Here is a 13,658-nt window from a genome sequence, read left to right as displayed (position 1 = left end):
ATTTCCCAAGGACGAGTATACTCGTCCAAAACGCGCACTGTGTACGCATTGAGCATAGATCACTGTACAAAGCTTCGTATCTCCGTTGTCCTTTCTTTGATTTTCACAAACGATAGCTTGTTGGAAAGGTAAGGAAAAGACCTTTCCAGCGGTGTGTCACTTGTGGCAGCGCGATGCGAAATACCCGAGCGGCAAAGACCGGAACGCGGTTGAATACTTCTAAACTTTAGAATTTTGAAATTTTCGAGTAGAGCTCGCGTGCGCATGGGGTTTCCCCATGACTCATACCAGTGCAGCCCATGCGCGATGGGTACCAAGATGACCGCTTGAGCTTCAGCAGCACGGAGAACTTTGAATCGTTGTTTTGTGTTGAGTAAAAGTCATGAACCGAAGGAAATTGTCACTGTGGGTGGTGTATCTCGTTCAGGCGCGATAGAGCTGCACTCAAGGGACTTGGAGGCGCTTCTATTGCTTCTGCTTAGTGTCTAGTCTTTATCATTGGATGGAGGAGATCACAAGCTTTTCAGGGAGTTCCAGATCATGAAATTCCATTGCTGGTGAGTGAATTATGAAATTTTGAAATCGACCATCCGTGGTTGCGTGCTGCGCGGTGCGAGTGCCTGGGAAATCAGAAAACCCAGCTGGGCTTCAAAGGGTTAATATCGTGCGCTCAGTATACATCTGTAACACCACTTTTTAAAAGCAATTTTGTGTGGAATGTTGGCTGATCAGCGGGCATGGGAACCACTCCTGGAGGCGAGCGGCGTACGCCCCTGTTACCCATCATCATTGCAGGGGTTACTGGTGGCTCATCCAGGCTATCAGACACATAAGTTAGCGGACGACTATTCACCACTGCTTCAACCTCATACACGAGGGTCTCAAGCTCCTGGACCTTCAGAAACGCTGTTCCCATTACCTTTTTCAAGGCACTCTTCACTGTACCAACCATTCGCTCATAGAAGCCTCCATGCCATGGTGCAGCTGGAGGATTGAACATCCATGGCACACTCAGTTTGTCAGATGCCGCCTTGAACGTTGTAGCGTTGTCAGACCTGATCCGAGACGGCAAACTACGTCTCGCGACAAACTTCCGAAATGCCATCAAGAATGACTCGGTACTTAAACTATCGACCACCTCCAAGTGAACTGCTCTGGTGGTGGCACACACAAACAATGCTATCCATACCTTCGGAGATGACTCACCACGGCGCACGTACAACGGACCAGCATAGTCGATGCCGGTAGTTGCGAACGGCCTCTCGTGAACAACTCGGTCTTCTGGCAGCGGCGGGCAGACTTCTGAGGCAGCCTTAGGCCGCGGTCACACCGAGCTCGATTCAGCCGTTCAGCCGAAACAAGCGCTTGTTTACGTCACTATTACCATGGAAATGGCTGAAAAATGTCCTACAAGCGACTTTCAGCCGTGGCTGACTCTCAGCCGTTTTTTTTCGGCTTGTTTCAGCCACAGCTTGTACAAGCGGCTGAAAGCCGAAATTCAAAAAAATTGAGTGCGCTTGGAGCTCCGGAGCACACCATGTAGCTAGTTGACATGATGAACTGATATTGATGTTCTTTCTTGTGTCCGTGGAACCGTCCTATCCCTGTGCCTTTGGTTTTGACCGTGAGTCTGTCTACCCCAACTACACTGTATTCAGTTTGATTTGGATTTTGTCCGACGACCATGGATTTCTGCCGCTGTGCCTCTAGACTGCTGCGTAGATTGTTGGAGCTGTGGTTTGAGGCCAAGACAAGGCACCACACTCACGACCGAATTCATGAAGAAAGCGGGGTACGAAGAAGAGAGTGGATTGCAACTGAGTTCAATAAAGGCAACCGGCGGGGCAGAAAGCTCGACATCAGGAAACACCACCCGAGCCATCGCGTCCATGCACACCGAACAAATAAAAGGAGCACGACTTCGCAATTCAGAATCCGGGTTTCCTTTGCTTCTTCATCAAAACTGAACACTAGAACAAGTACAGTTTTAGATCGCGAACGTTCTGCTCTCCAGTTTCTTGCCAACATTGGTGTGTTTCGAGATATTCAAAATTTGGTCGGGTAAGAAAAACAAGCCATTCAAGCTTTGCACTGAAAGTCTGGTGTGACCGCGTCACAGGGATCACGCAAGCCAGCTGAGAGCCAGCGATAACAAGCCCAAAGTGGCTTGTTTCGGTGTGACCGGGGCCTAAGCCTTGTAGCGGCGGCATGTAACACATCGCTGAGTAATGTTGCGTAGCGCTCGTCGACCACCGATAATCCAGAATTTCTGACGGATGAAGGACAAGACTCCTTCTACACCTTGGTGCATCCTTTCAACATGCTTTTTCTCCAACAGCAACTCGGTCAGATGATGTTTGCCTAACAGGACTGGGTGCTTGGCTCCTGACTGCGAATCAGGAGATTCCAGGTTCGTATCCTGGCGTGGTCGCCAAATGTTGTGAACCCTCTAAGATTCTCTAAATTGTCAGGATCGTACGACCACACGGCACGAGGACAACACTTTTCCTTTAGACAGTATATTTCACTTCATCGAATAATTAACAATGAACACTAATAACATCAGCTATTTATAGCATGCAAAACAGCGTACATGCAAAACATACGCATATAAAACTGGACATAACAGCGTATACAGCAAAACGCACACAACGCATATAGCGTATGCCATGCAGCAACATCAGCGGTACGGCGGAGTCGAAATACAACATTTCACCGAATACCATGCCATAAGCGCGAAGGCCTTTCCCAATTGAGAACTGGTGGTTTACAACACCAGCCATGGCAAAAAAGAAGAAGAAGAAAAAAGAAGAAAGAAAAACAAGTGCAAATCAGAACAACAACAATAAAAGAAGAGATTGGGCTGCAAGTCAAGTTGTATTATTAGGTTTACGGGAAATGGTCCGAGAGATCACGAACAAAGGCAGAAATGTTTTCACATGATTGCATTTTTTGGGGAAGCGAGTCCCAGAGACAATAGCTAATGAAAACAGGCGAGCGACTCATTGAGTTATTTCTTGAAATAGGGAATCTAAATTTATTACGACTTGACGAAGAGGAGTTAAACCAGTTAACTGCATTTTGAATATGCATTGGGGCCTTCAGCAGTTTGATCTGATGGATAAATCTACAGCAGAGTCTGTTAATTATGGTTTGTAAAGGACAGGTTTTGCAATGAGAATACAGAATTGTTAAAGGGGAAGTTAAGGCAAAAATTAAAATTTCACCAGTTGTAGTCATCGGGGTGCTGAGTCGAATGGTCTTGGTCCGAGAAAGCTGAGACGCTCCCTTCCTACTTGAATCCCAATCGAACTCGCGCACTCCCACCGAAACTGGGTGACTGCGCCCTACTAGATGGGGATTTGTATGCAAAATGTCACTGAAAGCGCCATTTCGTTCTTATAAAAGCACGGATGACCGCGATTGGCCCATATGTTGTAGTCTTTTGGACGCTGAGTCGACTGGTTTTGGTCCGAAAAGGCTGCGATGCAGCGTTCCTCCTTTATTCCCAATCGAACATGGTTGAACAAGCGGTCACGTGCTCCTGCGTACACCAGTCAGCGGGTCACCGTGCCTGCAGGGTACAACTTACTAGCCTGTTTGACCTTTTTTGGGTGCAGTCCTGTCACTCGAGTTGAACTCGAGTTGAACCTTGGTGTGAAAGTTGTCGCCTGCTGGCGGTGTGACCGGGTGATTGCGGCACCCAGGAGCACGTGACCACTTGTTCAACCATGTTTGATTGGGAATAAAGGAGGAACGCTGCATCGCAGCCTTTTCGAACCAAAACCAGTCGATTCAGCGTCCAAAAGACTACAATATATGGGCCAATCGCGGTCATCCGTGCTTTTATAAGAACGAAACGGTGCTTTTAGTGACATTTTGCATACAATTCCCCATCTAGTAGGGCGCAGTCACCCAGTTTCGGTGGAAGTGTGCGAGTTCGTTTGGGATTCAAGCAGGAAGGAAGCGTCTCAGCTTTCTCGGACCAAGACCATTCGACTCAGCACCCCGAAAACTACAACTGGTGAAATTTTAATTTTTGCCTTAACTTCCCCTTTAATGGGGTGTCAAGTGGTAAGCGAAATATCGCTCTCAAAATCCTGCGATGCATTATTTCAAGCCGCGGAAGCATTTCTGCTCCAACACTGCACCACACAATGCTACAGTATAAAATGATGGGTAAGATATAGGAGGCGTAGAAAGCCCGACGACATACTAGTGGTAAATGGCTCATGTGACTGTATAGAAGACCAACAGTGGAACTTGTTTGGTGCTCGAGATACTCCAGATGGTGGGCCTGAGTCAAAGATGACTCCAAGGTGTTTGTGGTGGCTAACAGTTGGGATGGGCGTCCGGTCGTCAGGGAAGTGGAATAGGTACTGGTCCATGTAGGAAAGATCGGAACGCGGTTGAGGTGGAATGCACAATATGACAGTCTATCCAGCATTCGGTCGAAGTTTCCAGAGATGCATCCATTCAACCACTGAGCAAATTTCCGACTGCAAAGAATTACACGCCATGGGCAGGGCAAGTTTAGATGCCACAAGGGTAGTATCATCGGCGTACAGGGAGGTATTTGGAACGCGAGTTTTAAAAGTCATTTACATAGAGCAAGAAGAGAAGAGGCCCAAGTATTGAGCCCTGTGGCACACCGGAACATACTTCGAGCGTTTGGGACAGCGAGCCTGACACCCTGACCTGTTGGATCCGGAAGGATAGGTAGCTTTCGAGCCACCGCAGAACATTGCCACCGATGTTAAAGGAGGCGACTTTGGCCAACAAACCACGGTGCCACACTGTATTAAAGGCCTTTGATAGGTCGAAGAAACAAACTAGGCTAAAGTTGTGCTGATGTCTGCGTTTCAACAGGTTCTGAGTAAAGCGTGCAAGTTGCCACGCGGTAGAATCTCCTTTGCGGAATCCAGACTGGGCTGGAGATAGTAGAGGATTTACATGGGCATACAATTGGTCGTACATGACGCGCTCACACAGTTTAGATATTGCAGAAAGGAGGGATATAGGACGGTAATTTGTTGGATCGGATTTGCTGCCCTTATTTTTGTAAATGGGGACAACAACGGAGCGTTTCCAGACAGATGGAAAAACACGAGATGAGAAGGACAGATTAAAAATTAAACTCAGTGGATCGCAGATTGACGGACCAAGGATCTTTAGTAGTTCGTTTGTGATACCATCCAGGCCAGCTGCCTTGCGCAGCTTGAGGCGTTTGATGTACTTGGCAACGCTGGTAGGAGTTGTTCTAATGTCTGTGAAGAAGGAGGTGCTATCAGCATCAGCAATGGGCGGGATAGTCCACTCTGGATTGTTGGAGGTGCCAAATGCTACGAACTGCTTGTTGAAAACATTTGCAATGTCAGAAGGTGACGTAAACGTTTCATCCTGAACAGTTAGTTGCTTAGTGGGCTGTCGCTGGCTGGGTGGTGAACGTAATGATCGGATAACGGTATGTAGCGTTGGCCGTGATGTTGGCGTTGTGGCATGTGAGTGCAGTGTAAGGGAGTTAGCGTAAGCACGGTGCTCTGAGCGGGAGAGAAGGCGGGTGTTGTTCCGTTCTGTCTTGTATCTGGCCTGATTTGCGGGTGTTGGGAATTTTTTGTACGGACTGAATGCATCACGCTTGCGTTTGATCTGAGCTCGCAGGGCTGGTGTCAGCCAGGGAGGTTGGGAAAATTGTGGGCGATTGGATGGCTGTCGGATGCAGCGCATAGGAACGTTCGACGATATTATGTTCATCAGTATATGGTTAAGTAAGTCCACTGAATGGGATGGGTTACCAAGAGGAATTTGGAGCTCGCTGAACCAATCGATAGTCGATAAGCACTGGCCAACGAGGGACCACTCTTCGTAGGCTCTGAGGGATGTATCGAATGAAGAAAAGTTGAACTGACTTGGTTTGTCTGGGATGGCAACACTTCGTGTGTCTCGCTGACCTTGTAATTGGAGTCTGGCGGGGACAATGTCGTGGTCGGAGGTACCCAGCGGTGCGGCAGTTGAGAGGTTAGAAAGAAGTAGTGGGTGGTTGGTTATAACCAGGTCTAACGCACTGGCATGACCACTGTGTTGGGAGTAATGCGTGGGAAAGGTAACGAGCTGTGATAGGGAGAGCATTTGAAGCAGACAAAGCAGTTGATGACCAACCGCATCTGTGGTCGATCCATACCATTCCGAGCAACGAGCGTTGAAGTCCCCAGAGACGAGAAGCATGGAATCGGGCATAGATAAGCGTTGCAAGATGGATTGAAATTGAGTAAGGAAATTATCGGTTTGGCGGTGTGTCAATGATGGCAGCCTATACACCGGTCCTAAATAGAGTTTGGTGAGCTGAGAGTTGGAAGATAGGGTAAATTCAACCCACGCTGCCTCCAGATCGGGAAGGTGCAGGTCAGTCCGGTGACGGACTTTAATAAATATTCCAGTGCGGACTAAAATAGCCACCCCACCGTAGCCCCGGAAATCATTCCTGTTGTGCCGGTTTTCCTGTGTTGGCCGGTCCCTGCGGTAACAGTCATAGCCAGGAACTGTGAGAGGCTGGCTTGCGGATAGCCATGTTTCTGTGAGACAGACAACTAGGGGGTTGTATGTCATAAGAAAATCCGCGAGATCGGCCAGTTTGTTATTTATGGAGCGAGCATTTATTGTGGCTACAGTATAGTCGAATAGATCAGCATTTGCGTGTGAAGTTGTGTGCGTGGTTGTGGGTGCAAGACGGAAAGGTGGAGCCAATGGGTTGAGTGTTAAACTCATTGTTTCTCGTCTGTTGAGTAGCGACGCTGGTCTACACTGCCTAAAGTGCGATCATCATCGGATTTAAATTTCCAGGGTCGGGCAGAGACGTTTGACGGCCAGAAGTCGGGTTTGCTGACTGTATCCATGTCCTTTGCGTCTATCAGCACATGTGCAAAAGCGGCAATGCGTGCACATGCTACGAGATTGAGTTTAATAATAATAATAATAAAAAACAATGACCTTGATCCTGCAATGCAGTACAATGCGGTATAGGCTAAAGCATAATACTAGAATTACAAGGATATGTCGTATATGAAGAGAAACTATTGCGTGGAGAACACGATCAATAGATTGTAGACCTCCTAACCGGTCTATGATCTACACATATACACGAGGTCCCTTGTTGTAATATATTTATACCTCTCCATGCGCAAGCTCAAGGGCAAAAAGGAGTGAATATAGCTTTAGGGAAAGAAAGCTATAATTATTCACTCCTTTTTAGAGAAAGAAGGCTATATTCACTCCTTTTTAGAGAACGAAAGCACCTTAGTGGTGTATACACCTCCTTAGTGGTGTATATTGAACAGTTTATATGGTAATTTATAAACTTCATGGGAGATCTGGTATATGAGTGTGGGTTTATATTAGGGCTCAAACGGTCACGGTTTTACCCCTGACGGTTAACTGCTAAGCTAACGGTCGGTTAACCGGTTATAACCTATAAGCCACGGCAATCCTGCGGACTCGTTTTTAACCGTATATTTGACTATACTCATTCAAAAAATGTAAACTATTCAGTACAACGCACACTTGTACATTCTCTTGCATGCTCATTCATACATACTCTCACACCAAGAGACCAGATATGACCGAGTTGACAGCCCAGAAATTGCGTACGCGTGCGACAGCCCGCGAAAGTGCACACTTTGCAACGACCTGATACTTGAAACATTGACTGAAAAGTTACTGCGTAACCGTTATCTTTATCGGTTAACCGTTAATTCTTCGTAACCGGTCTGCAACCGGTTAATCGGACTAATCGTTTGAGCCCTAGTTTATATGGAGTGAGGTATAATTCTCGATATACACGAGGTCCCTTGTTATAATATATTTATAACTCTCCATGCGCAAGCTCAAGAGCAAAAAGGAGTGCATATGGCTTTCTTTCTCTAAAAAAGAGTGAATATAGCTTTAGAGAAAGAAAGCTTTATTCAAATAATCTACGTGGAGATAATAATTTTAATTTAATCATAGCTATGAATAGGATGAAGGCCGCATACATCGTTACTTGTTTGACATAATTATGTCCAACAGTTGAAAGTCCTTGAGGCAGTTTGTATACGTATTCATAAGTCTGTTTTGTGCAAGCAGTACGAGCACGTTGTTGCACTGAAGTTGACACTTCGTTCAGTGCCTTCTCACCTTTGGTAACGTAATGTTGTTGCCTTTTTGCGTTTCCTCTAGTGGTTTTATTGCATTTGTATCTTGATGTTATTTCGAACACCTTTCTCTTTAGAAATGTAAAGGACATATGGATACGAGTAACTCTCCATCACTGCAACTGGATACTATATACAGTCAGAAAGTGCAATAACTAGGCACAAAACTGACAGAGTACTGAGACATTCAACGTCCTGACACCAAGCTTAAACACATCTCCGTAGCGCTAACCGACATCCTTCCAACTTGGAAGGTTGAAGGTATTGGTGGGCCATGTGGCCTCTCGCGCAATGCGTCCCATGAACTGGACCAAGTGGGCCATGGGAAGCTCCAAGGCCATAGATCTACTTGTCCAAATATCGATCTGTCTACTCCTTTGTTGGCGACGAGTGCACGTACTGTCTGTAGCAGGGTGTTGTCAAAAACGGGATTTTACGACTTTCTGGTCTCTACACCTTTTCAAACATTGGTGGGCCATGTGGCCTCTCGCGCAGTGCGTCCCATATGGACTTCAGTCAAAGAAGAACTGTATACTGTGTACAAACCATTGAGCTTGACCAAGATGAGAGCTCCAGATAAGGGCGTGCTTGTCCAAAAATTGATATGATTTCTTTCCATTTACGTCTACACCATGGCGGAGGATGGAGGAATCCGCATTGGAACTAAAAAGCGAGCGGTGTCCAAGACGAAGGACAGAAACGCCGAGAGTTTTTGGTCGTCCTTCGACGAAATAAAGAAAGTCTGCAAGCTGAAGGCAGAGAACCCGAAGTGGGGGAAACGTTAAATCGCAAGTCATCTGGCAGAACAATCGACGACAGTGTCAATCTCCACAGTACAGAGGTACTACGAGACTTTCTTGTTTGACTTGGAGGAAGACTGCCTATTCCACAAGTCCACGGAGCTCACAGAGATCCATCGTCGGTAAGTCAATATTAATTTGATTCTATAATTATTTGGTACATTTATTGTACATTTTACAGTTTGAATTTTAGTACGTCCATGAACCTGCGTGGTCACCTTTCACATGTCAGGATCCTTTGATAACCTTTTTCCGTGGTACTGTACATAATAGGAACTCGAAAACGCACGTTTAGATAGCTGGGTGAATGTGAATTCTTCATGAGTTTACAAAAATATGGGAGATCACATCCAAATTAGGAATACAATACAATGTCATAGTCTAGTTTTTAATGGTCATGTCCTTGATCGCTTGCAGTTGTGTCACTCGCCAGTCGCTTATTGACCTCATCATCAGTGAGCACGAGCACGACCATCGCCAGGAGGAGGCCTGTTACAACACGCTGCGGGCTAACTATTATCCAGGTTAGTTTATTCTGAAGCTCACTCTATAGTGTAGTCAGCGATGTTGTGCATGTTTTTTTAATTGCTGTTATGTGGCATAAAAGAGCTAATTATTGCCATATATCTGCTCATGTATTCATTGGTTTGCCATATGTTTATGTGTGTTTTTTTTATATGCAGTTGTGCGTGACACAGTTTTAGCATTATTTAAGACAAACGTCAACTGCACTGCTTGCCATCGACAGGCACCTCTACCGAAAACCACCCTCACACGGCGCAGCATCTTGGCTAACTACCCCAACAGTAGGTGGCAAATGGACTTGAAGAAGCTGCCGAGTGTACGGGGTTACGAGTACTGCTGCAATGTGGTGGACTGCTTCTCCAGGTGAGTAGCTCACAGTGCAACTTGTCTCTACAGTGTCAACACAATGTAATGTGGATAGGACGTGCAATGCTTGTTTTAAGTTAACTGAAAATGAATTGCCATATCAATTTGAAAAAGTGATTTCTATGCCTTTCCATGTGATTGATTTCAATTTGTGTAAAATTTAGGTTTGCTATGGGTGGCCCTATCAAGAGCAAGAGCGCTAAGGACGTCTGCAATGTTATTGTCAGCTGTATGTACAGGTGAGCTTGCCTTTTATGTATTTAAAATTGTCTGTTGTATTTCATTTAGTGTTTACTTACGTTGTGCTAATTGACTCGTTATTCATTGCACCCCATGTCCTTTTGTGTGTTAGGTGGCATGATGGGTGATAACTTACAATAACTCTGGATTCCTGTGTATGCGTGCGTGTATGTGTACATGGGTGTTTGTGTGTGTGTGTGTGTGTGTGTGCGTGTGCGTGCGTGTGTGTGCGTGTGTGTGTGTATTGCTCATAGGTATGGTGCACCTCGTATATTGCAGACTGACAATGGCAGAGAGTTTAATAACTCTAGTCTAGCAGCTGTCATGGACGAAATGCGTGCACTGAAGATTAATGGACGGCCGTACCATCCGCAATCACAAGGTCGTGTCGAGCGTCTTAATCAGACGCTAGCCAATTTTCTCCGCCGGGACCTCCAGAAGGAACCCGATTGGCCCTCTCGTCTGGAGTACTTTTACTTCACCTACAATTGCAGGTACCATCTCTACACTTACTACTTTCAAGTAGCTGAGTCTGTGCGTCAGGTGAACAAGACCGTGTAATCCGTAGAATAGTTCCGGTCTCATGATGAACGCTTTGGAGCATGAAACTTGAGTTGAGCTAATTCTGTCCGCCTAATTTTTGTCTGTAACTCCAGGGTCCATCGATCTCTCAAGGGAAAGTGCCCCATTGAGGTGTACTTGAGAAGGCCCAACTTCAGCATCTTTGTTGAGCCTTCTCGCACACAGCTGACTGAAGATGAACGCCAGTATCTGGATGAGGCTCACCTTGATATTGACGGTGACTCTGATGTTGACGATAGCAGTGAGTTTCATAATCTTGATTAGCAATATATCCTCTGCTTTCTCAACATGTATTTGTTGAAAGTACATGTACATGCATGCTGGCTGATCAGTTGTGTTCAGTCATTCTTTTAATTTTGGGGCTGTGTGTTTTGTGCGGTGGCTTGTAGGTGTATCCAGTGATGTGCTTGGAATCACGGGCCCAGCTTATGATGCCTCCCATGCCCTTGGAGGTACGCTCGCTGCTGCAAGCATCTGTGAGCCTGGGTTGGAGGTCGTTGATAGTAATCAGTGATGTCTCTAATGACTAGATCTTTATTCTACTTTTAATAATTATTGAACTTTTGTGGATATCATTAAATGTGGGTGTATTGTCCCTGGAGAGTGATTGTGTTATGTTTACGATCACTAACTATACTATTGTCTCCCTGTACAGATGTGTGTGGCAATGCCCTTAGCACAGCAGGTGCAACCTCATGTGCACCTAACTTTGAACTGGCAGCTGGTAAGTTGACAAAATAACGCTGATTATGATGACGTTGTGCTTTTCCAGTGTCATGTTGTTTGTTTACAAGCTGTTTGAGTTTATTTGTCTTATTCACGAATTGATGGTTCTTTTGTTTCCTGTATTTTTAGATTACGACATGGATCTTGAGCCTTTGGATTCTCAAACAATCAACACAGGAAACTCATATGAGTGTGGTACGTGTACAGAAAATTGAATTACGACAATATGATTTTTGTGAACTGTCACTAATGTAGTTACCATATTTCTATACTTTTGTATGCCAAATGTTTCTATTTCCACTCGAAATCGTGTGTCTTGCACTTGCTCCATTCATGTAGGTCCACACGTGCCTAGCACAGCCATATCAGCTGCATGTTCAGACTCAGCAACCTCGTGTGACCAAGGTAGGTTGCTTTATTCATTTTTTGCAGCACCATCTAACATGTGCTTGTACATACATAAGTCCTATGAGTGTGGTACGTGTACAGAAAATGGAATTACGGCAATATGATTTGTGTGAACTGGCAATGTAGCTACTTGATTTCTGTCCTTTGTTAAGAAAACGTTTCTACTTCCACCCTGAATATGGTGTCTTGCGCTTGCTTCATTCATGTAGGTCGACATGCGCCTACCACAGCCGTATCAGCTGCCTCTTCAACCTCACCAACCTCGTGTGACCAAGGTAGGTTGCTTTATTTATTATTTGACACACCATGTATTTTTAAACAGATTTCCTTGTCAATACCTATCTCACCTACAATGAGTATCTTCTTTTTTTAACAAGTGTGCATTTCATGAGTTTTTACCAATGTTTTATTTAATTGCGCTTTAATTCTTGTGTCTTTTCAGATGAAGCGTATGGTGACGCAGAGTCCTATCCTGTTGAACTTCAATGGGCGAATAACCCGGAGGGCCGGACAGAGCAGGCCCAGTATGCTGTGGGTGAAACCGTGTGGTTTTACCGCGCTGCCAATCTTGGCGGTGCTGCAGGTGTGGCTGCCCTTCGCCCACAGTGGCGCGAAGGTGTTGTCGTTCGCCATGATATGCAGGAGGGAGGATTCCTCCTGTATGAAGTTGAGGCCGATGATGGTGGAGCCAAAGCTTCCTTCGCAGGGGCTCATCTGCGGCCTCGTCACGTTTCCCCTGTGCACGTTTGGCACGACCAGTTTCTGGACCCCGTGCCAGAAGACTGGTACAGGGGTCCAGAGCCATACTGAGGACCCGCTCGCAAGCGGTATTATCGGTGATGATCTGTGTACATACTAGTACTACTAGAACTGTTCTTTCAATCTAACGAACACCTCGATAGGCATATTGCCTTTGGGTCATTTCATAATAATAACAATTCTCTGCATCAATTGTGCCTCTTTTCATTGTTCTTTTCTGTCCTGTAAATAAATCCTTGGCTCTCCATCAGAGCCTATTCCCTTTCCGGTTCCTGGTTCTTTCTTATTGTTTTCTTGCCGTGTGGGTGGGGGTGCCTGTGTGTGTGTTTTAATATTGGACTGTGTATAGTGAATGCCTAATTGCCTGGTGTTGTCCACGTTAAGACTCTTTATAGTTGATTTCAAAGTTTGGACTCTGTACAGTGGATTTTGGACCAGTGGACTCTATATAGGGTGAAGTCAATTGGCTGGACTCTATACAGGGAGTGATGTTTATCTAAACTTCGAGCTCACAGTTGGTTCCAAGTTTGGACTCCGTACAGTGGATTTTGGACCAATGGACTCTATATAGAGGTTGGACATCATATAGGGGCTGGACGCTCTACTGAGTCCAACATATATCTCCATATTCACCGCTTTAACTTGGAGTATATACTTTGCTATATTACCCACTTAGAGGTTGTAACTTTTCAACTTTCAAGGAACTTAGAAATTTTCTCTCCAATAGATGACTTGCACAAAGATTGTTTGGGGAGACGGGGCAAGTGGACCTTCTGACCCTGAGTCTGACTTCCCCACCTTTAGTTTTGAGTTCGTGACCGTTTGGCTTTTTGCCCGACGAACACTGAGCTAGTTTTTTGGCTAGAGAGTAGAGTTGTTTTGATTCGGCTTGTATCGTCATGCCGAAGCGCTGCTGCGCTCCTGAATGCACTAGCAGACAAGAGATGGAACTGCGACTCCCATACCATACGTTCCTTGTCGAGCCGGTGGGCCGGGAGGCAGAAAAATGAGGGAATATTATTTTAGTATCATTAGTGTAGGCTGCAACAAGCACATCGTGGTCCTG

The 13,658-nt window shown here is 45.6% G+C and overlaps 1 protein-coding gene across 1 annotated transcript; it reads left to right on the top strand.

The window, feature by feature from the left end:
- Positions 1-9,803: 9,803 nt before the first annotated feature.
- Positions 9,804-12,643, top strand: LOC135828702 (uncharacterized). The gene is made up of 10 exons (XM_065341125.1): positions 9,804-9,874; positions 10,042-10,116; positions 10,372-10,611; positions 10,774-10,940; positions 11,089-11,151; positions 11,355-11,423; positions 11,555-11,620; positions 11,765-11,830; positions 12,043-12,108; positions 12,276-12,643. Exons 1-10 carry the CDS (start codon positions 9,804-9,806, stop codon positions 12,641-12,643), a joined length of 1,251 nt encoding a protein of 416 aa, XP_065197197.1.
- Positions 12,644-13,658: the final 1,015 nt, after the last annotated feature.

This window comes from Sycon ciliatum, chromosome 12 (assembly GCF_964019385.1).
Source record: "Sycon ciliatum chromosome 12, ocSycCili1.1, whole genome shotgun sequence".
Lineage (NCBI taxonomy): Eukaryota > Metazoa > Porifera > Calcarea > Leucosolenida > Sycettidae > Sycon > Sycon ciliatum.
Note: the sequence above shows the minus strand (reverse complement) of the source record. Positions and strands in the feature narration are given on the sequence as shown.

Excerpts from the sequence above, each read along its gene's own strand:
- LOC135828702 (XM_065341125.1), top strand. The coding sequence starts at position 9,804 with ATGGACTTGAAGAAGCTGCCGAGTGTACGGGGTTACGAGTACTGCTGC. Across the intron at positions 9,875-10,041 it reads GTGGTGGACTGCTTCTCCAG|GTTTGCTATGGGTGGCCCTA; the intron begins GTGAGTAGCTCA and ends TGTAAAATTTAG. Across the intron at positions 11,621-11,764 it reads AGGAAACTCATATGAGTGTG|GTCCACACGTGCCTAGCACA; the intron begins GTACGTGTACAG and ends CCATTCATGTAG.